This window comes from Ascaphus truei, chromosome 4 (genome assembly GCF_040206685.1).
Source record: "Ascaphus truei isolate aAscTru1 chromosome 4, aAscTru1.hap1, whole genome shotgun sequence".
NCBI lineage: Eukaryota > Metazoa > Chordata > Amphibia > Anura > Ascaphidae > Ascaphus > Ascaphus truei.
In genome coordinates, this window is record NC_134486.1 from 309,966,176 (window position 1) to 309,992,915 (window position 26,740).

General features: G+C 40.0%; 1 protein-coding gene across 2 annotated transcripts in view; it reads left to right on the forward strand.

The window, feature by feature from the left end:
* The window catches only part of LOC142493587 (interleukin-20 receptor subunit alpha-like), a 48,140-nt gene that overhangs the window by 15,566 nt on the left and 5,834 nt on the right, over positions 1–26,740 (forward strand). For both annotated transcript variants that reach the window (XM_075597833.1, XM_075597834.1), the window contains 7 exons: positions 955–1,130; positions 3,722–3,848; positions 13,397–13,572; positions 16,360–16,529; positions 17,078–17,210; positions 20,173–20,312; positions 21,874–25,453. In XM_075597833.1, coding sequence (XP_075453948.1) covers positions 955–1,130; positions 3,722–3,848; positions 13,397–13,572; positions 16,360–16,529; positions 17,078–17,210; positions 20,173–20,312; positions 21,874–22,704 — 1,753 coding nt within the window. In that variant the 3' untranslated portion in view covers positions 22,705–25,453. The remainder of the gene's footprint in view (positions 1–954; positions 1,131–3,721; positions 3,849–13,396; positions 13,573–16,359; positions 16,530–17,077; positions 17,211–20,172; positions 20,313–21,873; positions 25,454–26,740) is intronic.

Consider the following 26,740-nt stretch of genomic DNA (forward strand, 5'->3'; position numbering starts at 1 on the left):
ATTATTCTCTTTGCTCTATGTTGTTATATTATGTAGTTCAATTGATTAAATAATGATATATACATTTATACATATTATGATTAACTTGTAGTCATCAAATGGTTAACAGGGTCATACATATTATACAATGGTCTAATCTTGCTATGTCTCTTTGTATATAGCAAAAAACTCTTTAAAATTGGTTTTGTTGATTTTTAATTAGTTGTGGACATTTGATACATTTTATGTTGTTCTGAATAATATCGTGTTGGTATACATCAAGATAAGTTATGAGAAATTTAGCATGTTATATGCATTTAACTTTTTTCCTTTCTATTATATACTTATTGTGATTATGTGATAGAAGTCCTGTGTGTTGAAATTTAGATATATGTCATTTAATCAGGTGCAACACATTAGGTCAACCATTAGAAGGGAGTTATAAATAACACCCTCCCTTCATGTCTTGTCATACTCCTTGAGAAAGGGCAAACTCGCCCGAAACATGTGAGAGGAGATCTTTTTTGTTATGTTCTAGTATCTGTTTTATGTAGATTTAATAAATTGATTTTATTACCTACCTGGTGAGTCTGTCATCCCAAGGAGCAGCGCTGATATCGATCATTTTTTCTTTTTTTCAAATGTACTGTATACGTAGTAACAAAAATATTCTATTAAAATTAGTTATCATATTGAGTTTATTGCTTCATATCTAGAAATGAATTACAACAGGTCATTGTTTATATTCACAGATACTGATATACTAGAAAACCGGAAGTATATAACTGCTCGTTTTTATTCATGTTATCTTTTGTATACAACCTTTTATTGCACTCTAGTTGTATTTGTTACTTCACCCTTATACACTTTGCAACGTGACACAAGTACAGTGCACTGCCCAGAGTTACCGTTTAATTGCATGCAAAATAATGTTTCCACATCTTGACATTTTAATTGTCTTTTCTACATATATAGATATCGTGAAAAAAAATGGCATAAGAAATTAGATTGCGTGCAAATCAATGAGACCTCGTGTGACTTATCAAACGAAACATGTGATTATCAGCATCAATATTATGCCAAGGTTATTGCAATCCACAAACACCAAAAATGCTGGATGGTCACAAAATTATTCAACCCACTCACCGATAGTAAGTATAACAATGTAAAACTTAACATTTCTGTAAAAAGTATAAATAGTACCTTTTAGTTCAGGATAAATGTACAGCTGCCCATGGTACATTTATACTGAAAGTAATGTGTATATATATATATATATATATATATATATATATATATATATATATATATATATATATATATATATATATATATATATATATATATATATATATATATATATATATATATATTAAGAGTATATGATAATGACAAAGACAAAACCCCGTACAGTATTCTGTATTAGTTTCCTTGCTAAGTTGTGATCAAGAACAAATGAATGGATGAGGTGTCGCTTCTGTTTTCATTTATTGCGATTTTCTAAGTCCAAGGAAGTTGCCCCTGTTCATTTAAATATGACACTTATGTGGACATGCAAAAAACACACAAAGGGATTTATTTACTGACGTAACCTGGCAGCCCAACTGTGAAAAACTGATGCAAAAAGCATCATCAAATTCCTTATACTGCAACATTGTTTATTGAAAGAAGAACACTTTCTTTCATTATGTAATAAATATACCTGCCCTTCTAGAATTTAAGTGGTGATGATGGGAATGTATTAAAAATGCAAGGGCTGTTGTTAATTGTGGAATGTGCAACCATGAAAAGCAATATGAAATATTATATCGCTAGGTGCTCACATCTGGAGTATTCTACCAGCATTGCCATGAACGTTGAACATGACATGACAATAAAATACTATGAGGCTCTAATTTGCAAGGTTTATGGGTGATCAGCGTTTTGGTGCAAACATAACACCCTTATCCTGACAAAGGTGCTATATTTACACTCTAAAATTGATCATCATAAACATTGCAAACAGTAGTCACAGAGTTTTTTTGTTATGTGCAATATTAATACATTGGACCCTCCCTAGGGTTGTGTGACCATATCTCAGTTTGCTTCAAAAATTGGGATAAGCAAAAACAGGAGATAAAGCGCACAGCCAGGAGAGTGGGTCAAAAAGTAGTACAGTATAAAAATTTATTCTTTATTGGTCCATTAAAAAGCGCTGACAAGTTCCCACTGGTTAAATAGTGTTAGCCCCACACCCATTTTGCACACGCCTGATTCAAGACAATGGCAACTTCTGCTGACAAAGGTGCTATATTTACACTCTAAAATTGATCATCATAAACATTGCAAACAGTAGTCACAGAGTTTTTTTGTTATGTGCAATATTAATACATTGGACCTTCCCTAGGGTTGTGTGACCATATCTCAGTTTGCTTCAAAAATTGGGATAAGCAAAAACAGGAGATAAAGCGCACAGCCAGGAGAGTGGGTCAAAAAGTAGTACAGTATAAAAATTTATTCTTTATTGGTCCATTAAAAAGCGCTGACAAGTTCCCACTGGTTAAATAGTGTTAGCCCCACACCCATTTTGCACACGCCTGATTCAAGACAATGGCAACTTCTGCTGGCGAGTTGTCTACGTCCCGCAGGAATGCGGCTGTGAACGCAATAATGTCTGCTACATCTGTAATTAAGTTAAATTGATATAATCTTGAAACATTAGGGCCGTCTGCACTGCAGTACTTAATAATCTCTAGCAATGTGCAACATGAGACACACTTCTTATCAATGTATATTGCAGGTGCCATTTTTCAAGGTTTTCCCAGCCATTTTGTTATGTACAACAAAGGCTTAAGGAAGTTCATCACGTACATACATAATATAAACATCAACAAAAAAAGTATAAACGAATAACTGTTGCTAAGTTGCTGCAATAACTATAAAACAAACAAAACCTTCAGAAGCTTGTAAAGTGCAAGTCATTGTTGTGGAAATGATGCCTCTGTACAGCTGCAGCGGCCGTTATCCAAACACTTCACGCGTTGTGTACATCGGAATACCAATGTCATAACGCGGGATGTCTTCCAACCGTACCGTCTTAAGACGCGAGTGCGGCGAGTGCAGAAAATGGCATTTTAGAGTTCTGGTTTTTAAATACCCGAAATTGACACATTAGCACAGTACTGTACACATTGCAATTCATTGCACCCAAAGAAACAGAATCCAGGAAATTCAACAAAGCAATCGCGATAAGCGCAGGTACCTGGGGCGATTGGCGGCGTTCATGCTGCGTTGAGTATAGCAGAGCACACAAAATCGGCGCCATGATCTGTTTGAATAACGGCCGCTGCAGCTGTATGTGCTGGTTTATAATAAAATGATAACAATTACAACCTGGAGGCAGAATGCATTTAATGTGTTGGTGTTTAGATTCAGTGAATCTGCAAGTTACAAATCCTGGGCAAATCTCTGGTGGAAATGCACAATTTTGCAAAATTGCAAATGGACAAATTTACGCAAACTTAGGCAAATAGTTTGCAGATTTCTATTTAGAAGGATCAATACATAATATAGAGACCAAAACATACAAAAGTGTGTAAATGAATCACTATCACCTTTGTCATATGTGGTAAAAAGTTACTACAAGTTTACCAAATCTGATCCAACCTCAACAAGGCTTAACAGTAATTAGCATGTCAAAATAAAATGTCTGTCTGTTCCCTGTGCACTGATTATTTTTTCTATTTTGTTTTTAATCTTTTAGCCAAAAACAACTGTACTTTATTAAACCCCAGCCAGGTGCAGTTCTCTTCCATAAACCTGAAGAATGTTTTAAACTGGCTTCCACCAAATGTTTCAGGCAGAGTGCTCTACAGCGTGGAGTACATGGTGTGAGTTACCCCTTTTTCCTTCAGTTTATTAAATCTAAATTCTTTCAAAGCAACCATGTCAGAAGTAACAGTTATGGGGTGTTTAAAATGTTAACCCATTTGCTATTGTGTCTTAACCCACAACCCAGGGAAAAGAAGGACAATGTTTAATGCAGAGGGGTGCTACTTATGTTCTACTGAAGATTCCACATCATGGTCTCCAATGTTTCTCAACACCCCAACATTCCAGATGACTGTGTAATACTGGTTCTAGGAGCAGAGATACCATTTCGGTTTTTGTTGGAACTGGAAGAAACTTTCAAATGAGCCAGCAATGTTCACAAGGCTTTAAAAATGCTGTGGTGCTGTGCTTCATTTCAAGGTTGTTAAACATGATGGCAGAGCTCTTTGTTATCATAACAGAAATAATAGTTATGCCACAAAATAGAAAGGGGGAGAGTTTAAAAAAACAGAAATATTCTTTACAAACAAAGGGGAACTCTAATGAAATTCTAATAAAACTTAGTTAGTTAAAATAAAGCTTTACTTTAATTTGACTTTACTCAAAAATTAATGGCACTCTAATACAATACAAATAAACTATAAATAGTATCAATGGTGCATAAAATAATATAATTATAATAAAAGTCCAGAACTAGGTATATGAACTTATCAATCTGTATGGACTCGAGTTCACAACTTTAGGGTTAATATGATCAACGATGATTGAACCACCTGTGTATCGAGCATGCAAACCCCCTTGGGCTACGTATCATAGTTATCCATTGCTCCCTGGATGGTATACATACAAAAGGGACTACAGAAATACTCAAAATAGTGGAGTGTAGATGGCTAACGCTAAGGTAATATGACCCAAACAGTAGTATTTCAATCTATAGTGCTGTTTTCATTTAAAGTGGTACAGAGGTAATGACTGCCCATGGTAATCATTTTCTCATGAGACAGTGGCGGCCGCCTTTAACCTCCTGCGGCCGTTTCCCCGCGATTTTTAAAATCGCGGTCAGATGCGGGCCATTTTCCGGCCGTTTTGGGCACCGCGGGCGCTTTCAATGTTAAGCGCCATTAGCGCTGTCTAGTCAATGCGGCCGATGCGCGGCCAAGCCTGTGAGAAACGGAAAACATCCCCGAAAGTACAATGCCTGGTCAGAATACCACATTTAGAAAACACTAGCTGAGAGACTCGGCGTTGCCCAGGATGTGAATCCCTAATAATTGTTTTGTGGGGGGGTGAATCTTGGGTGGGTGTGGGGGGGGGTGAATCTTTGGGTGAATCTTGGGTGGGGGGGTGAATCTTGGGTGGGTGAGAATCTTTGGCGATCGGTTTCCCCCCCCCCTGTCCCCGGTGCTTGTTTTCCCCCACCCCCTCCCCCCCGGCGGGGTTTCTCTCCCCCCCCACTTGTCCCCTGTGCGTGTTTCCCCCCCACCCCTCCCCGGCGCTCCCGGCGTCCCCGCTGAGGGGAGAGAAAACGGGGCCGGCAGGTGGTGAGAGCTGTGGGTGAGGGGGTGATGAAGGGGGGGGGAGCCGGCGGGGAGGTGAGCTGCGGGTGAGAGAGTGTAAGTGGTGGTGGCACCGGAGGGTGAGGAGGGGTGGTGAGGGAGGGTGGTGGTTGTGGCAGTTGTTTGTGGGGTGGGGGTGGCATTTGGGTGTCAGCAGCGGAGGGTGTGCGTGAGGGGGGGGTTTGTGACCGGACGGTGTATGGTGTGCTGGCGGGGGACTGCACCGGGCAGTGTTGGTGAAGGGGGGGGGCGGGAGCAGGGGGTTTTAGTGTGTGGGGGTGGTGTTGGGGGGGGGAACACGTGGCAGCGAACGGTACCTGAGGTGGTGTCTAGTCCGCAGGGGAGGTGAGAGCAGGCGGTGAGGCAGTGATTGTTCTGAGTGTGGCAGTTGGGTTTGTGAGGTCAGCAAACCACGCAGGCCAATGAGAGGTGCGCGGGGGCGGGGCTGGGCCATGAGGGTGAGTAACAGACCAATGGACCAATCAGATTGCCCATAAGCACAGCAAATATACAACGTTTTCAGCAAACAAACAACGTTTTCATTTTTATAGATATAGATCTACTGTTATAGTTGTCTTTGTTTGGTAAGTACCTTCTAGTATACGGGGTACACGGATCAGAATATAAAAAGCCATGAAATCCCCATGATTAGAGCTAATGACCATCTACTCTCAATGGGTATCGTTCTGAGAAAATAACTGCAGCCGCTTACGTAGCCACAATGAACCGATTCAATTATGAATGCACTGGTGTGAAATTAAGAACTCCGATTGTAACTTTTTTTTTCCCCCTCGGTGTGATATCTCACTCTGAGCTGTTAAGTGAAAGTGACATTTGGAGCAAAATTGCTCCCGTGAGTGCAATCAAGCTGAAAGAAGCACTGCACAGTCTACCTGCCTCGGTGATAATGCTGATGTGTTACAGTACCTTGTTCTTATAATAGTACCATGTTTAAGGCACATTACATTCACTACAGTTATTAATATGTAGTTAGATTCTGTTAGCATGTAGGGTAGAATACCGAGAGATGTTAAGTCACATGTATATGGGGAAATAGACACCTACTTTCCGTCCTTATTATGCATGGTGAAGGGTATCTGCTGACCCTATAGACTCCTGCATTAACCCTTTAGTGTTGTGAACCTGCGAAAGTGGAGCTTAATGCTCCAGTTGTAGTCGTGGAGCAACAAAAGAGCGCCTAACTGTACGAGCTGTGCTGTTTTAAAGTCCTATTGGATCAAGTTACTAGCAAGAGTGTAAGGTAACTATATCAGGTTCCGCCGGATAACCCGATGTACATTTTGGCATTACAAGACACGCCTTCTTCTGGGGTGGGCATTGATAGTGTCACAGACCGCCCCTTTATACAAATTAATTGTCATAACCCGTGTGACGCTCAATAGAATGGCTGCAATAGAATCTGTACTGCGGATGCCATTCCGACACTGTAGGCATGTAACATAGTAACAAAGCAACAGGGTCACTAAGTGACCAAGTGACAAAGCAACACAGTAACTGAAGGTAATATAAAATGACCTTTGTATGAATACTATGGAACCTGCACTCAAGATAAGTAGGGTGACAAGATATTCCGTTTTAGCCGGGACAGTCTTGGTTTTTAATGCCTGTTCCGGCTGCCCGACATTCTTTAAAATGTTCTGTTTTTTTCTGGCTGTCCCGGTTTTGACCATTAGAGCGGGGGGGGGAGGGCGGGGGTAGCAGAGAGCAAGAATGCAGGTGGAGAGGAGAGCAGAGGCCGGGTCAGAGCTGTAGAGGGTGGGGGCGTGTCTGAGCTGCAGAGTGTGGGGGCGTGGTCTGAGCTGCAGAAGGTTTGGGCAGGGTTAGTGTCAGCGGAGCCCCAGCAGTGAGACCCGGAAGTGAGTCCGTCAGTGTCTGCTGCCAGGTCTCAAGAGGGCTTCCCCCCACTCATGTTCCACAGTGGAAGGTATGGTCCAGAATGGAGACACACACACACATACGGGGAGAGAGAGACACAGCACGGGGAGAGAGGGAAAGAGACACACACAGCATGGGGAGAGAGAGAGAGACAGCATGGGGAGAGAGAGAGAGACAGCAACACAGCATGGGGAGAGAGAGTAACACAGCGTGGGGAGAGTAACACAGCGTGGGGAGAGAGTGAGACAGCGTGGGGAGAGTGACACAGCGTGGGGAGAGAGTGACACAGCGTGGGGAGAGAGTGAGACAGCATGGGAAGAGAGAGTGACACGGCATGGGGAGAGAGAGTGACACGGCATGGGGAGAGAGAGTGACACGGCATGGGGAGAGAGAGAGACAGCATGGGGTGAGAGAGAGACAGCATGGGAAGAGAGAGTGACACGGCATGGGGAGAGAGAGTGACACGGCATGGGGAGAGAGAGTGACACGGCATGGGGAGAGAGAGTGACATGGCATGGGGAGAGAGAGTGACACGGCATGGGGAGAGAGAGTGACATGGCATGGGGAGAGAGAGTGACACGGCATGGGGAGAGAGAGAGACAAGGCATGGGGAGAGAGACAGACAAGGCATGGGGAGAGAGACAGACAAGGCATGGGGAGAGAGACACGGCATGGGGAGAGAGAGACATGGCATGGGGGGGAGCGAGACGGCATGGGAAGGGAGAGACAGCATGGGGAGAGAGAGACAGCATGGAGAGAGAGAGACAGCATGGGGGGAGAGAGACTGCATGGGGAGAGAGAGACAGCATGGTGAGAGAGAGAGCATGGGGAGAGAGACAGCATGAGGCAGCATGGGGAGAGAGAGAGAGACACAGCATGGGGAGAGAGAGAGACACAGCATGGGGAGAGAGAGACACACAGCATGGGGAGAGAGAGACACACAGCATGGGGAGAGAGAGAGACACAGCATGGAGAGAGAGAGAGACACAGCATGGGGAGAAAGACACAGCAAGGTGAGAGAGAGAGACATGGCATGGGGAGAGAGAGAGACAAGGCATGGGGAGAGAGAGAGACAAGGCATGGGGAGAGAGAGACACAGCATGGGGATCGAGACACACAGCATGGAGAGAGACACGGCATAGGGGGAGAGAGACACGGCATGGGGGAGAGAGACACGGCATGGGGAGAGAGAGACACGGCATGGGGAGAGAGACAGCATGGGGAGATAGAGACACACTCACAGCATGGGGAGAGACAGAGATAGAGAGCATCGGGAGAGACATCATGGGGAGGGAGAGAGAGACACGGCATGGGGAGAGAGACACGAAATGGGGAGAGAGAGACACGGCATGGGGAGGGAGAGAAAGCATGGGGAGAGAGAGACAGCATGGGGAGAGAGAGACGGCATGGGGAGAGAGAGACAGCATGGGGAGAGAGAGACACAGCATGGGGAGAGAGAGACACAGCATGGGGAGAGAGAGACACAGCATGGGGAGAGAGAGACACAGCACGGGGAAAGAGAGACACAGCATGGGGAAAGAGAGACACCACATGGGGAGAGAGATACACAGCATGGGGAGAGAGAGAGAGACGGCATTGGAGTGAGAAACATGGCATGGGTAGAGATACAAGGCATGGGGAGAGTGAGACACGGCTTGGGGAGAGAGAGCGACACGGCTTGGGGAGAGAGAGCGACACGGCATAGGGAGAGAGAGCGATACAGCATGGGGAGAGAGAGACACGGCATGAGGAGACAGACAGCATGGGGAGATAGAGACACACACTGCATGGGGAGAGACAGAGAGAGACACCATGGAGAGAGACAAAGAGAGACAATATGGAGAGGGAGCAAGAGAGAGACACCATGCGGAGAGAGAGACACTGCTTGGGGAGAGAGAGTGACACAGCATGGGGAGAGCGATAGCATGGGGGGAGAGAGAGACACACAGCATGGGGAGAGACAGCAAGGGGAGAGAGAGTGACACAGCATGGGGAGGGAGAGAGAGACACGTAGCGTGGGGAGAGAGAGAGAGACAGCATGGGGAAAGAGAGAGACACAACGCATGGGGAGAGAGGAAGACAGAGACAGCATGGGGAGTGACAGCATGGGGGGGATAGAGTGACACAGCATGGGGAGAGAGAGAGACACACACACAGCATGGGGAGAGACAGACAGAGACACGCAGCATGGGGAGAGAGTGAGACAACATGGGTGGAGTGAGACAGCATGGGGAGAGAGACACAGAATGGGGAGAGAGAGACAGGAGACAGAGAATGGGGGAGAGAGACAGAGAATTGGAGAGAGAAAGACACAGAGAATGGGAGAGAGAGAGAGAGAGAGAGAGAGAGAGAGAGAGAGAGAGAGAGAGAGAGAAAAACAGAGAATGGGAGAGAGACAGAAAATGGGGATGAGAGAGAGACACAGAGAATGGGAAGGGTGGAACATGGATGGGGATGAAAGAGAATGGAGAGATGGGGAGAGAGAATGGGGTGTGCGTGTGTGAGGATGGGGGACAGAGAGGGGTGGAGAGACATAAAGGAGACAAAGCGCAGTTGGTGATGTCATTTGTTTTATAAATATATTTTTTAATGTGTCCCAGTTTTTACTTTTGTAAATCTGATCACCCTAAAGATAAGGAATATGAGACAGAAGGTATAGTTTACAAGAAAGGGGTATAAACAAAACCTTCATTAAGTCCAGAGGGGGAGAGTGTGTATAATGTATAGATCCAACGAGCTTGATAATGGGGTGTCTACAAGTTTATAATTGAACCCAGATGTTCTAGTGTTCTTTTTCTAAACTCCCTCCTAGTTTTGCCTACATACTTTAAACCACAAACACAAGTGGCAAGGTAAATAATGCCGACCGATTTACAGTTAATTAACTGTTTAAGATGGAATATTTTGGTCCCATCAAAATTTCTGAATGTTTTGCTGTTAATGACTGAATCACAGGCTCTGCATTTGTGGCGTTTGTAACAACCAATAGTTTTTTTGCCCAGCCAGGATGTTGTAGTGTTTTTTCTAGAGAAATGAACACTGACCAAAATGTCTTTAAGATTTCTTAATCTCCTCCATGTGATGTTCGGAGGTGTCCTTAAAGAACGTTTTAAGTCACTGTAATTAAGTAGCACATGCCCATGCCTGTTAATAGTGGGAGTTAATCTCCCTCCAATAGCCATTATAAGATGTTATACACCTTATCTCTTTATTAAAGTTTTCTTTCAGGCAATTGGTCAGTAGTGTGGCCCTGTATATTGTAAGGGCCCAGTGATAGTCTGTCTTGATACTGTTCTTACTGTATCCCCATTCACTGAGGTTCCTTTTCATTGTTTCTGACTGCTTTTTAAATTGATTAATGTAAGAGCAATTTCGTCTTTCTCAGAAACTGGCCGGTTGGGATCCCCCACTTTAGGGATGCTGGAGGGTGGCTGCTAAATTGTAAATAGCTATTGGTGGCCGTGGGTTTGGTATAGCTTGTAGTTGTTAAATGACCATCCGCCGTCTTACTGATCGTGAGATCCAGAAAATCAATCTGTGTCTCACTAACATCAGATGTTAACTTTAGATTCTGGTCATTAGAATTTAACAATGTCATAAATTAATTGAGTAAAGTCCAATTTTCGTTCCAGATGAGGATGATACCATCTATATAGCGAAGCCATACATCGATATCTCTGGTATATCGATGCATGGCTTCAGAAAAAACACTCACCTCCTCCCAGCATCCCAGATAAAGTTTAGCATAGGTCGGGGCACATGTTGTGCCCATGGCGGTCCCTTGTTTTTGTAAGTAAAATTTCCTATGAAAAAGGAAATAGTTGTGGCATAAAATAAATTCCATCAGTTCACAAATAAAAGTGTTGTGGTTATTGTAGTGTAGACTCCTAGAGGAAAGATGGTGTTTAATTGCCCCTAGGCCAACATCATGCCTTATGCTTGTATACAATGATTCTACATCAAAACTCACTAGTAACGTATGTGGTTCTACCATGATGTCCTCCAGATGTACAAGGACATAAACGCGGAACATAAGAACTAGGTAACACATCAGCATTATCATTATACACTTGTGACTTAACATTTCTCGGTATTCTACCCTACATGCTACAGTAACAGACTTTCACTACATATTAATAACTGTAGTGAATGTGATGCGCCTTAAACGTGGTACTATTATAAGAACAAGATAACATGATAGCATTATCACTGAGACAGGTAGACTTTGCCTTGCTTCTTTCAGCTTGATTGCACTCACGGGAGTGATTTTGCTCCAAATGTCACTTTCACTAAACAGCTCAGAGTGAGAAATCACACCGAGGGGGAAAAAAAAAAAAGTTACAATCGGAGTTTTTAATTTTACACCAGTGCATTCATAATTGAATTGGTTCATTGTGGCTACCTAAGAGGTTTGCAGTTATTTTCTCAGAGTGATACCCATTGACAGTAGATGGTTATTACCCCTAATCGTGGGGATTTCACAGCTTTTTATATTCTGAACCGTGTGCCTCATATACTAGAAGGTAATTACCACACAAAGACAACTTTAACAGTAGATGTTTTCTGAATGTGGTATTCTGACCAGGCATTGTACTTTACTTGTTTCATGAGAAAATGGTTACCATGGGCAGTCATTAGCTCTGTACCACTTTAAATGAAAACAGCACTATAGATTGAAATACTACTGTTTAGGTCATATTACTGGAGCATTAGCTATCTATACGCCGCTATTTTGAGTATTTATGTAGGGATCAATAGATAACTACGATACGCAGCCCAAGAGGGTTTGCATGCTCCATACACAGGTCAATCATCGTTGATCATATTAACACTAAAGTTGTGAACTCGAGTCCATACAGGTTGATAAGTTCATATACCTTGTTCTGGACTTTTATTATATTATTTTATGCACCATTGGTACTATTTATATTTTATTTGTACAGTATTAGGATGCCATTTATTTTAGATTAAAGTCAAATTAAAGTAAAGTTTTATTTTAACTAACTAATACTTACCAACATATACTTTGGTGCGCCGCAGAGGGAAACTTTTTCTCAGGTACCCAGTTGTACTTACCGTTTGCATTGTACACTTCCCAGGCAGCACATAGGATTACCATACTGGCAGGTTAGAGCGAGGCTTCTTTCATAGTATCACTCTAATGGTGTAAACAGAAAAGAGTTTGTTACTTGGGTCTGTACATACAGAAGTATTGGTGCTTACTAAGCTCTTACAGTATATTATCATACTTTGAGCACCCCGGTCCAGGGCCTTCTGAAATTCCTGGTGTTTTCCACCGTGAGTGGGCAAGATGAAAAAAAGATCATTCATTCAAAATATTGTTGTCTTTGAACAGCTATGTGGAGCATCACCATAACAGGGCACGAGGTAGCGAATAATCGTACACCATAATTATCATTTGATTTAAGGGTCTGATTCAATACGGTACAAAGCAGCTGATAGCACCAATATTAACGTCAACGGCAGCTTTTGGCCAATTGCAGTGCGATTAGCGGCTTTCGACCACATTGAAGCAAGTTCTAAATCACGTCACAAGTGGTTAGTAGCACTTCTGTCTGTTGCCATCCCAGAATGCAATGTGTGATCATTGTACATCTCACTATAAAACTAAACCTATTAACAATACAAAAAAAATAGCAAAATATCTTGTAATATAAATGTACTTATGTTTTGGTTTATTGAGTATTTTAATGAGGATGTTGGTCTACTGTTTGGGCTTATTGGCTAAATATACAAAAAAATATCAACGAATGACACTGTTATCACTAGTTTAAATATAATGACAAATTAAGGTAAATGTACTGTATACGTAGTAACAAAAATAATCTGTTAAAATTAGTTATCATATTGAGTTTATTGCTTCATATCTAGAAATGAATTACAGCAGTTCATTGTTTATATTCACAGATACTGATATACTAGAAAACCGGAAGTATATAACTGCTCATTTTTATTCATGTTATCTTTTGTATACAACCTTTTATTGCACTCTAGTTGTATTTGTTACTTCACCCTTATACACTTTGCAACGTGACACAAGTACAGTGCACTGCCCAGAGTTACCGTTTAATTGCATGCAAAATAAATAATGTTTCCACATCTTGACATTTTAATTGTCTTTTCTACATATATAGATATGGTGAAGAAAAATGGCATAAGAAATTAGATTGCGTGCAAATCAATGAGACCTCGTGTGACTTATCAAACGAAACATATGATTATAAGCATCAATATTATGCCAAGGTTATTGCAATCCACAAATACCAAAAATGCTGGGTGGACACGCCCAGATTCAACCCATTCATAGATAGTAAGTATAACAATGTAAAACTTAACATTTCTGTAAAAAAGTATAACTAGTACCTTTTAGTTCAGGATAAATGTACAGCTGCCCAATGTACATTTATACTGAAAGTAATGCATATATATACTGTATATATATTTATTGCTAAGAGTATATGATAATGACAAAGCCAAAACCCCGTACAGTATTCTGTATTATTTTCCTTGCTAAGTTGTGATCAAGAACTAATGGATGAGGTGTCGCTTCTGTTTTCATTTATTGCGATTTTCTAAGTCCAAGGAAGTTGCCGCTGTTCATTTAAATATGACACTTATGTGGACATGCAAAAAACACACAAAGGGATTTATTTACTGACGTAACCTGACAGCCCAACTGTGAAAAACCGATGCAAAAAGCATCATCAAATTCCTTATACTGCAACTTTGTTTATTGAAAGAAGAACACTTTCTTTCATTATGTAATAAATATACCTGCCATTCTAGAATTTAAGTGGTGATGATGGGAATGTATTAAAAATGCAAGGGCTGTTGTTAATTGTGGAATGTGCAACCAGAAAAGCAATATGAAATATTATATCGCTAGGTGCTCACATCTCTAGTATTCTACAAACACTGCCATGAATGTTGAACATGACATGACAAAAATACTATGAGGCTCTAATTTGCAAGGTTTATGGGTGATCAGCGCTTTGGTGCAAACATAACACCCTTATCCTGACAAAGGTGCTATATTAACACTCTAAAATTGATTATCATAAAACATTGCAAACTGTTGTCACAGAGCTTTTTTTTTTATTTTCATTATTAATACATGGGACCCTCTCTAGAGTTTTAGGACCATATCTCAGTTTGCTTCAAAAATTGACCTTTGAATGGAAATTCACACAATTGTAAAAAGTGCACTCAAATGCTATTTGTTTTTTCTAATGGCGAGAGTGTTGTACAAAACTTTCCCAAATTCAGTTTGCTTGTGTTTTGCTTGGAAAATATCCAAGCGAGAAAGTCCTATTTAGTGGATTACCCATGTACTTATATAGCAAGTTTGGGAAAAAGGTTCACTCATCTCTTGTAAGGCTGAGAAAGTTTTGTATGAGAACCAATTTTTCACAACATTTTACCAGGTTTCATAAAAAATTGCCTAATTGGTCTAAAGGTCTAGTAAATAAGTTGATCTTTGAGTAAGATACAGTATTTCTGTAAGCTCCTTCAAAGCAGGTAACATGATGTACAGTACCTAAAACTGGAACAGACATTATTTTGCCTGACTTATCGGCTTATTCACTAATGTAATTAGTTGCAAAAACGACAGCCATTAAAGAGCTAATTAAAATAGGGTAACCAATATGTTATTTCAGGGTAATTCTGCGTTATCTTCAAATACCTGACACCCTAACATTACTCCCGTGACGTGATGTTATTTCTGCCCTTAATGCTAAATACAGGAGTAAAACCTGGTTAACATCACGTTATCTCATTATCTGTAGAAATGTGTGAATGTCTTCGATAGGGCTTTGCAATTTTTTGTGAACCTCGCAAATGTTGCATATATTTGCATGACTTGAAAATGAACAAAAACATCCCTCACGGTTGGTTTCTTACTGGTCCGGTGCTGTTCAGAAGCCTAAGGCAATCCAAACACTCATGTACAATAACGTGCAGTAACGTGGTAGAGGGAGATGCTCTCAATACGAATCACGGAGCAAACTAGACATTTTTAACTATATAATTTTTATTTTGCACATAATTTAACCTGACGAAGGCAGGTATACCCGAACATTGTGCATGTTCTTATCTGCAAAATAAAAAATTATTTAGTTAAAAACGTCTAATTGAATATGTCACCCATGTTGAATGCATTGGAACACCCTCTACCACATACAGTAGCTTCCCATGGTTGCCAAGTGCCGCAGAGGCTTAATTCAAAGATGTAGTCATGTAGTGTACATGGGCACAATTAACTATATGGCACAATATGTTTAATGGTTTAAAACTAGGTGATGATCAACGTCTTAAAAAAATAACTTTAAAATACGCCTGACACTCTCCTCCAGCCATTACAGATTCCATTGTGTAAATAGATCCAAACAACAATTTTCAGACTTTACAACATTATTCATAAAATACTTGTCATTTTTGTCAACAAAAGAGTATGCATCGGCAAGATTTAGGGCCACATTTACTAAGCCGTGCTATGACATACTGTAAGCTATCTTCTAAGGCTCCACGACACCTTGCGGCTGATTCTGTTGAATGGGTTTAGTTAATATGGGCTCTAATCTATTAAACCTATCACTATCATTAGTTCTGTTTGGTTCTACACTGGAATGCATCTATAAATATCCAAACGTGATTACTTTGATAAATAGCATTAATACGCCGTTGTTTATGGTACCAGTGCCAGATATTTACTGCATGCATCACAGTTCTTGAGCACAAAAAAACTCATGAATTGTACAGTGCAATTTTCCTCTTGATTCAGATTTATGAGCTCCAGTACTTGTAGTTTCTTGGCATAATAATCTCCTTCATTTGTGAGGTAAATAGGATTAGCACATGTTCAACAACGGAGCAATTAATCTAGGAGCTGTACTACATAATCCTCTTATTACATTTTCTTAGTATAATGTCCCATTAATTACCAGGGATGTACATGATTCAGTAGTTTACATCATGTAAATTATTGGGAATTGATTAAATAAATAGTTCTTATAGTAAACATGATTGATGCATCTAAATATGATTAGGTACGAACAGTATACACTTCAAATCATACAAGATATATCTATTTTTTTAGCCAAAATTGGACCACCTACAGTCAGAGTACAAACTGGAGATAGATCAATTTCAATAAATGTGTCATTTCCTGAAAACTGGAAGAGAAATCCAACAGACGCATATCTGGATCATATCTTCAAGGACATTGAGATTCAAGTTTCCATACGAAACACAAAAACTCAGGAAGTGGTAAATTGGGGGGGGTTGGGGGAGTGGAAGAGTGTATGTTGTTTCCCACACAAGGATATTATAAATCGTTTATATGTGATTTGGTGCAGTTCTCTATCATCCTTATGCACCCATTCCATAATGAAAAACCATAGTACTTCCAATAAATGAACTAAAATGTCAACATCTTTTGTATGTTATTCCAAATATATTGACAGAGATTTATTTTATGTTATCTACCACTATATATACTAACAATGTGCAATTCACCTCTATTAAAGGAATAGCGATTGATCTTGGAAAGGCTTTCTCCATTCCTGTTTTGGCCGCATGATTATTTTATGTTAAACATGTCATTATAAATATATTGACTGTTCTTTTTAATATGATATGCATAATTATGTCTGGAATTAATTTTCATTTAATTTAAATTTAATTAATGTAATAATTTCTTTATGTCCACAAAAAAAAAAAAAGAGGGAGAATTTGACCACCATGTCTACCAGCCCAGTAGATAACATAAAATAATAATGAGTGTATTTAGCCTGAGATATTTTTTCTTCTTCTAGAGGAAGACTCAGAACCTGAGTGCACACAATTTAGATCCGGACACAACCTATTGTGTTACTGCACAACTGTATGTTCCTGTACCGACTAAACATTCGGATCATTCAGAAGTAGTATGTGTCACCACTATAAAAGGTAAGGGGTCTCAAAATGAAATAGAAATATTACAGTGTTTTCATTTATTCTTATTTTTTTTATTTATTAATAAAATGTTTTACCAGGAAATAATACATTGAGAGTTATCGCTCGTTTTCAAGTATGCAACCATGCACATATACTGTATAAATATATATATATATATATATATATATATATATATATATATATATATATATATATATATATATAATCAAAAAATAAATAGACGATACCGTTCTGTGGCTAACGAAATGCTTTTATTTGTGCGAGCTTTCGAGATACACTGATCTCTTCTTCCGGCGATGTTACAATGAATGAAGCAAGGAGTTTTAAACGCTTGTCACGGGAGACGCGCTTAATAACACATTTATATTTCGTGGGTCCTGATTGAGCAGAACAGGTTGAGCAAAATAAACTGAGATTTATTCCCTTGATAGGCAAACACACGACAACTGCAGAATAACTTAATAATTACACTCACGGGTAGAGAAATAGAGGATAATGTCCAGAAAGGTGCCCAAGCACCAGAAGATTGTCCTTTAAAATTTAGTCCTTTTGCAAATTGCCAAATAAATAGCCAGTCCAATCCTTCTGTGAATGTGCAAAGTCTTTTCTGGTTCTTTGGGATTTGCTGGAATCCCCAGGGCTAACGAAATCCTGAAGCAGGGCAAGTATCCTTGTTGCGATGTTTTTAACCCCTTGCGTTCTGGAATCGTAGCCGCTGTACTTAGGTCTTATCCGCTTGAAGAAATCAGGTAACAGCAACAGCAATAACACAGGAATCACCACGGAATGAGGGGTACAGGCCTTTTTAAGGACAAGGGCCTGTGAAGGGATACATTAGCCTCATCCCATTGGCAAGGAATTATCTTCCTCCTATCAGAACCTGCCAGGTCACATGGGCCAATCCTACAGCCAGCTCAGGAATCTCTGAGCATGCTCAGTAAGCAGCTTGGTAGCACTGCTAAGTAAAAAGGGGCCACTCATTTCTGGGGACGCAATGTCTGAAGAGATCAGTGTATCTCGAAAGCTCGCACAAATAAAAGCATTTCGTTAGCCACAGAACGGTATCATCTATTTATTTTTTGATTATTGAAGCTCGGCTAACACGGTACTGATACCTCTACATGTATATATATATATATATATATATATATATATATATATATATATATGTGTGTGTGTGTGCACGGTTGCATATATATATCGATAGGTAGGTAGATGTATATATACACATTATACATACAAATAAAATAACATTAAAATTGTTAAAATTGAACAATTGAATGTCATTGGGGCTACCTTGGATCTCTGAAGGAGAGCCTGGGTAGCCACAATACAGTGGCACTCAATGGGAAGGTGAAATAAATATTACCCTATCCTACTTGACGGCCTCCAGGGCAATGAACCCCCCGCTATCAATCCAACCAAAAGGGCCGACACCCAACCATAAAAAAAGAAAACATTTCAATTACCAAAAACCATCAAAAAAATATAAATCAAAAAAGTTTGATGGCAAAAATAAATAAATAAAATGCCAAATGAATCCAGGCCCGATGGCCCATTTGTGATCTGAAGGTAACGTCTTGTTAAGTCACTAACGGAGCTTTGTGGATCTGCCCCTCAGTATTATCCTGAAATAATAACAGGGCGTTAACCCAACGCCCTTGGGCTCAAGTACAGCCATTATCTATTCTGAGACTTCCCTTAGTAAATAAGGCATTGACTCAGGAAAATAATAGCCGTTCCTGTTTTTGGTAATGCCACCATTATGTGCCCTGATTTAACGGAGCATAGTGAATCGGGGCCAGAGGAGCAAAGCCTAAATATCAGAGCAATTATACAAAGCACATCACACTGTGCTTAAATGGCATACTATCAGAAATCAGTAAACCAGTAAATCAAAGTTATATTTAATTGACAGGAGGGTGCAAAACAGGTGTCTGGAAAAAGAGTGGACAAGAGATCGATTAGCTTCTCAGTATCAAGAGATTCTCACAAATAGAGTCGAGGTGGACAAAAAAACTTCTGGATTTCTGGAGATGACATGCTATAGTCTCAGCCACTGTGCATGATATATGTATGTCATTTGTGAAGGAGAAATTTAGTACAAGAAACAATGATGTTATACTGTATATATTTACAGTATAAGTATGGCACAAAAGATCTATCTCTCTCTCCAAGCCATGTTATTTGTTGCTATCGCAAGATGTGCTAACTTAAAATACTGTTAATCCTATGATAATTTGATCAATGACAGCGAATTTGTTTGCATTTAATTTGTGGCTTCACATTAAACTCAGGGAAACATAACATTCGTTACTGATTCTGATAACAATATGTTATGAGCCCTGAGTTAACAGACCTTTGTACAATAGATCTGGACCTTTGTTTGTTAACCATTTCAGTTTCTATTGCATTCCAAGTTGGTTACCTCATACTGTAACTATATGTGGAAGGCTGATATGTGAAGGTAGTTCATTGCAGATCTAGATGTCTATCATTTCCTGTGTTTGCATGAACTATTTCTGATGTATTCTGTAGGTATCATTTTGATGTTAACATTTAATTGACTTTATGACTGCCTTGTTTGCTGCCTAGTGCGATTAGTATATGCAACTATATTACAGTTATTAACTTGGTATTTTGTTTTTTTTAATTCATGTCTTTCTCAATTCAGAATCTATTAATGTTTACTTATTATGATGCTAGTCTATCTGCTCCTTTGTTTATTTATTCTTTTGGTTATTATTTTATTATGCTTATTTTTTTATTGTTGTTGTCTTGTTTCACAGTTTTTTGTGCTGGGTCTGTTCTTTAGTAACTTCACTAAACTTAACTGAATATACACCATTCTTCCCAAGGAGAGGATTTAAATGGGGCTTTGTGCTACTATGGGGGTTTATCTCGATATTTACACTAGAAATATTTGTCTTAATATGCAGTTGTCTGTTTTCAGATGGCACTTCAGAAATGGCAATTCAAATTATATGTTTCTATGTTTTGCCTGTTGTTCTGGTGATCTTCACACTCCTTGCTTCGGGATACTCTGTGCATAAATATATCCATGTCAGCAAGCTGAGGCAACCCCAAATTCTGGTACGTATAATACACGCTGTGCCTAGGTAACTATATGGAAATGCTTATTACTGTACGTAAAGTTAGAAATCTACATGAAAAGGAAAAGAAGACATAGCATTAACCACTAACCTAATAATATTAAACTCATAAATCAATAAATACAATATAGTGTTCATACAAAATCAGTGTAAATTGAAGAAGGTATAGAGTCCAAATGGTATACTTAAGGCCAGCTGCCAGAGTCCAGGAGAGAGTTCCACGTCCCTCCAAACCGTGAGCAAGAAAGAAAGATGTCCTCCGGCGTGATGACCCAGGAACAGTTGTTAATTATAAATTGGATAAATACAGAAGGGGACAACAATGTATAAGTAAAAGTTGTTTACATTTACTATTTAGACATTTTAAGTTAGACTTTTACACTTACAGATTAGTGTAGTTTATGATCTATAAATTCATTCCCACTTGGAGTTGCAGAGGTTAATCAGATAGGTGAGGTTAGATCTCAGCTTATTCAGGATATTGACTTGATATCAACAAAAGCGAAAAAATCATGGCACAGTAAATTTATTACACTAGACGGGGTTAGAACAATAAATTCACTCCTGCTCATTTGTGCTCTAGTTTTCCACAGTGACCATGCCAGCTTCATTCTTATGTAGCTTTGTTACAGATGTTTTCATTGAACTTCAAAATGCTGGTACATTAGCAATAATCTGCACACATATTGTAAGATATATTTTTAATAATCTATTTTCCTATATGTTATCAATAGTGTATAAAGCACTGTGCATCATTTTTTCAGACCTAATATTTTGTTATGTAAAACTTCGTATCTGATTTTGGTGCCTGAAGCACAGAGAAATAAAATTTCTTGCCCAAGGTCAGGAGATGACACTGGAATTCAAAGTGGTTTACCCACTTGAAATGCTGTGACTTAACCATAACACTACACATTTTGTCTGCATCATGCCATATGAATAGAGCTATCCCTTTTATATTTACTCTCTACGTCTACTTTTCTCTTCGGCAGAATACATTTTCAGTTGTCAACCACGGAGTGATAATACTTGTTTGTCTACATTATTCCGTCTTAAACCAGTCCTGCTGAATAGATGTTTGTTGACAGATATAACATGAAGACATTTATTTTACCAGCAAGGATTTTCCTTTATTATTATTCAATAAGCATCATTATATTTCTCAATGTCAGTTTCCACATTGTATGATAAGAATGGAAGAAGACTTGAGAAGTCTGAGTGAGATGTTCAGAGATCCTCTGGGTGTTTTTTTAAAAATATTTAACTGTATTGTAGAAGAATAATCCAGCTAATAAAGAACATTTTACATAATTGTTTCTTATTAGATTTGTTCTATTTGTTCTATGTTATTCTATGTTTTTATAGGAGTGACATGATTTATGTTCATATATGATGTAATAGAAAAGCTTTTGAGACCTTAAAGTCTCTTCTTCAGTTGCTAAACTTGATATGGACTTTTTTACGACCTCGATATGGCCTTCCTTTATTATAATCACAACAAATGCTGGAATCTTTCATCCCAATGTATTATGTCATTTCAGAATCTACTTACCAGCAATAACCATAATGCAGTTTTTGTGGAGGCCCGTGAGGTTACCATTAACGTCATCAACATTGAACAAGATCCCAGCAAGTTCAAAATGCAAGATACTTTTATGCCTAGCGAACATAAAATGCCAACTAAGAGTACAGTACAAATGATTAATGATGAAGCTCAAATGAATAATGACCCAGAAATGATGGAAGAAGAACATCTTGGTTATGTAACTCTTCAGCAAACACAAGCCGCTAATATTACACATTTTACACCATATGACATGCCACATCGTGTTACTGATCAGCAACCACCAATCCAACTTGTATCTACAACTCCATCAGGTTTGATAAATGAAGAGAGCATTGAATATAGACGTGTTAACAACATTACTGCCATTCGCCCTGTGCCAGAAGGGAATACAGCGGAAGTTGCTGAAAATGCCATTCAATCACAGAGGACCGTGGTGAAGTATATTCCAAAATCTATTGATGTTTTACATTTTCCCAAATTGGGGACAGAAAAGCAAAGCCTTTGGGGATTGGAAGAAACGTGTAAGGACAAAGTTTTGAATTGTGTACCCCGAGAACCAACTGACACAACACTTTATAAATGTAATAATCTGTATGTGCAGAATAGGCCTTACTGTGGTCAGCTGAATATATCCAACTTATGTAATGAAGCAGTTGAAGACGATTGTTCGGAGGATTGTCAGAATGTTGAGGTGGGACTTCTATCAAAATTATACTTACCTTTCAACTTACAGGACTCCTCTGAAGAAGATGAACTCTTGCAGTTCAAGGAACGTTGGGAACTTTGTGTACAAACGCAAGAATAGGCAAATCACTATTTTATGATGGAAGCACTCTCCATTTTGTAATATTTACTGATACTCTGGGGGTCAGTTATTACACTGTGATTGCATTGATTGGGGCACTATTAAACAGAAACACCTATTTAAGTAAATTAATAACCCCCTATGTACTGCATAAAGTTGACTATATAAGACTGTATAAAAATATGTATCGGCAGCACTGATTTTAGTACTTTATATTAAATACATTATACACTGTTAAATCTTTATGATTTACTTACTTAATAAATATAAACAATTTAATATTATTTTATTTTTTTTCAAATATTTTTTATTTGGTACAAAATACAATTGCGCTTTCAGTGAGTTAAGGAAAACAAAGAAAAGCATTGACTATTACTTAATAACCTCTCATTCAATCTATAAACTTCACTTGAGAGAATGATTCCTTCCCAGCTAATATCCGAATCTGACTAATCCCAACCAGTGGGTGTCGCATCTATTAGTCGAAAAGAGGAAAAGGAGAAAGAAAAAGGAAAGATTGAGCGAGAAGGGGAAAAGAAAGGGGGGGAAGGAAAAGAAGGGGAGGGGGTGGGAGAGGTAGTGGATAGGTGTGTGAGAAACCTCTTTCTTCCGCGACCGCCAGGGTCAACATCTCCTAACTTCCGACCTAATTCTCCCAATTCTCCAATTGTGGGAAGGTCTATTATTTCTGAAACTACTGCTCTATTACTCTCTCAATTCACTTTATGGGAGGGTAAAGCTTAATTTTTGCTGCCTATTTTATCTTCTGTGGATTGAGATCACAATCCCCACCTATGTAGATTAGTCAATTTAGTTTAGGCCCGTTCACCGTCCCAACCATGGGTCCTGATAGAAAGATGTTTCCCGTTTTTGAAAACTATCAATTTGAACGGGAACCCCACCTGTACCTCACCCGATTTTCCTGTAAGAGCAGGGTCAGCAGCCTAAGCTCCCGACATCGACCTATAGTCACTCTGGAAGGGTCGTTAAAAACGTGCAGAGGTTCATTTTGGAAGTGAACAAACTCCTCCCTGCATGCTCCAATTATTTTCTCCTTAGTCGTGTAGCTGTGGAGCCGTATAATCACGTCCCTCCTGCGCGTAGGGTCATCTGACTTGGGGCCTAAAGCACGATTGCTTGATCTATTTCTAGAACCCTTTCTTCAATGTCTTCACAAATGGTTTTGAAGAACTTTAGTAGGTACGACCGGAGGAGATCAGAAAGAACCGACTCTGGGACATTGCGGATTCTTAGATTTTGTCTTCTGTCCCTGTTCTCCTGATCCTCCAGCCCATCCTTGAGGTAGTTGATCTCCTCACCGAGGCGGATGATTTCCTCATCAGCCGCCATCTGTAATTGCAGGGCCTCGTCCAGCTTGGCTTCTAGCTCTGTTGTTCTATCAATTTATTATTTTAATGGAAATAGGCTTATTATTATTATAATTATTATAATACTTGCCTCTTCATCATTTCTACTTGATATTAAAGACTAGATTGTAAATCTTACCTGTATAATTTGTTGTTATTAATTTGTACAATACAACAGAATGCATATATTCATCTCTACAGTATGATATCCAATTTATTTAGTCAACAATGACTCCTCTTAAGGCCCTATTCATTAAAGCACTGAACATATTATAATGTGTAATCTAAAACTGAATGGATACTACAAGTACATTTAGTGCATTGTTCTCATCAATATATTTAGTGCGCAGGATGCTGGTATCATGTCTGACCTCATGTTACAATGTACTGTAGTTATTTAGCACCACAGTTAGTTATTCACTAATCACTGCTGCTATCTTTAATCAAAATGTGCAAACTTCACAGTTTGCTTTGGAAAAAATGTTGCAAATGTTTTTTTTTTTTAATAAATGAGCAAATTCATAAAATGTTGGTTGATTCACAGATTTATAAATGAGTACAAAATTTACACAAACATTTGCAAAATTTTCCAAAGTTCGACAGCTTTTTTTTCTACATTTGCCAGCCATTTTAGCGAAAATTGGTATGAATGTGATGTTGATTTCTGTCTAATTTGTAAACAACAGCAAATGTGCAAATTTCACTCAATGAGCAAACTTGACAAATGTTTTGCCCATCTCCAGCCTTTAGGTACGTCTCCAGCCTTTAGGTACGTCTCCAGCCTTTAGGTACATCTCCAGCATTTATGGTACGTCTCCAGCCTTTAGGTACGTCTCCAGCCTTTATGGTATGTCTCCAGCCTTTAGGTACGTCTCCAGCCTTTAGGTACGTCTCCAGCCTTTAGGTACGTCTCCCGCCTTTAGGTAAGTCTCCAGCCTTTAGGTACGTCTCCAGCCTTTAGGTACGTCTCCAGCCTTTAGGTACGTCTCCAGCCTTTAGGTACGTCTCCAGCCTTTAGGTACGTCTCCAGCCTTTAGGTACACGAATACAAACTTGTTTTTTATTAAGTCTACTCTTGGCTGGTCCTATGGCCAACTATAAAAACTACAAAACAAGAAACGTGTGAAAATGGGAAGATGATTCAATTCTGCATTTATTTGCTATTGTGGGGATATATGACTGTACATTTTCTCCAGTTATATCTTTGGTGAAGACCTTGGAAATCAGCTATGCTCTGAAGTGCTTTACCTGTTCCTGATTACAGATTTGGCTGCATGTAAAACCAGCCCTTACCTGCCCAGTGGCTTACCAAAGTCCCAACTCACACCCTTATCCATTATGGTGTTTGCATTATACATACTGTAGGGGCATAAAGTATGGAGGTGTAGCCCTCTTTCCCCCCCCCACCCTAAGTGAGATTGAGGTGGGTAGGTGTGTCTGACTACTTATCAGTGTGGTGCGGTACCTATTTGGCAACAAGGAGAACTGAGCTTCCGCCACGGGGAACCTGGGGTATGTACTTACACTCGGTGCAGCGCCTCCACTGATGAGGGATCCCAACGGGGTGGGAGTGTGCCCTCACCAGAACAACCATACAGTAAATACACACCGTGTGAATAAACAGTATTTACTGAGCAGAAACTGTAACTCCAATAACACCTCTTTGCATAACATCAAAACAATATATCAATAACAGTGCATCACTCTGAATGCATACCATCCCCCCCACCCACATGTCCATCATCACATTCCCCGCAGTCTCTTGAGTGTCCCCAACAATAAAGACCAGTGTGAGTGTGAGGGATAGCGCTTCCCTGTGTTGGGGCCCGGTGGTGCACTTAATATATACTACCTCCCTGACCAGTCCTGGTCAGGAAAATCCTTGGAACTCAGCAGCACCGCACAGTGATCCCACGGCGTGCTGCGCTGCTCTCTGCAGGAATGGATGCACACGCTGCATCCACAGGAAAGGAATCTCCAGCCGGAATGCTCCTTTAACACAGTCTCTGAACACGCTGTCAGACAGTCAGAGGCCGTCAGACAGCATCCCTCTTGCTGCTCTAAATATGGTGAAGGAGTCCCTGTCCTAAGGCCAACCCTATATCATACAGCTTCCTCTGGTGTCATAGGGGACTAACTGGGCCCTGGGGTATACCTCTACCCTAGTCCCTGCATGCAGAATAACTCTCCCTGTAACTTCTGTCGGATCCCAGACTCTGGCAGCTCACCACGTGCAACTGGCACTGGTGATATTCACACACTGAACAACTAGCTCCTAACTCACTTATCCTAACGCGCCTGCAGCCGACACACAGCTCTCAGTCAGCCGGCAGACAGTAACACACGCTGCACACACACTGCACTCAGTACAGGCAGCGTCACATGCAACACTCCACACAGCAACCTGGAACCCTAACACTAACACTAACAGCTACGCACTGCAAACTTCTGGAACGCGTACAGCAACTTGCTGCACACTAGCACTATGCCTTCTTGTCAGGCCTCACAGCACTGCCAGCCGTGATCCTGACAAGACAGCACACAGACACGCACTAAGGGCAGCGTCCCTATCTGGGCCGTCCCTCAGCACTTACCCACTAACCTGGTGGGGAGTTGGGGCCTTACTTGGGATGTGGGGACCTTACTCGATGCAGGAGCTGCATATGCTC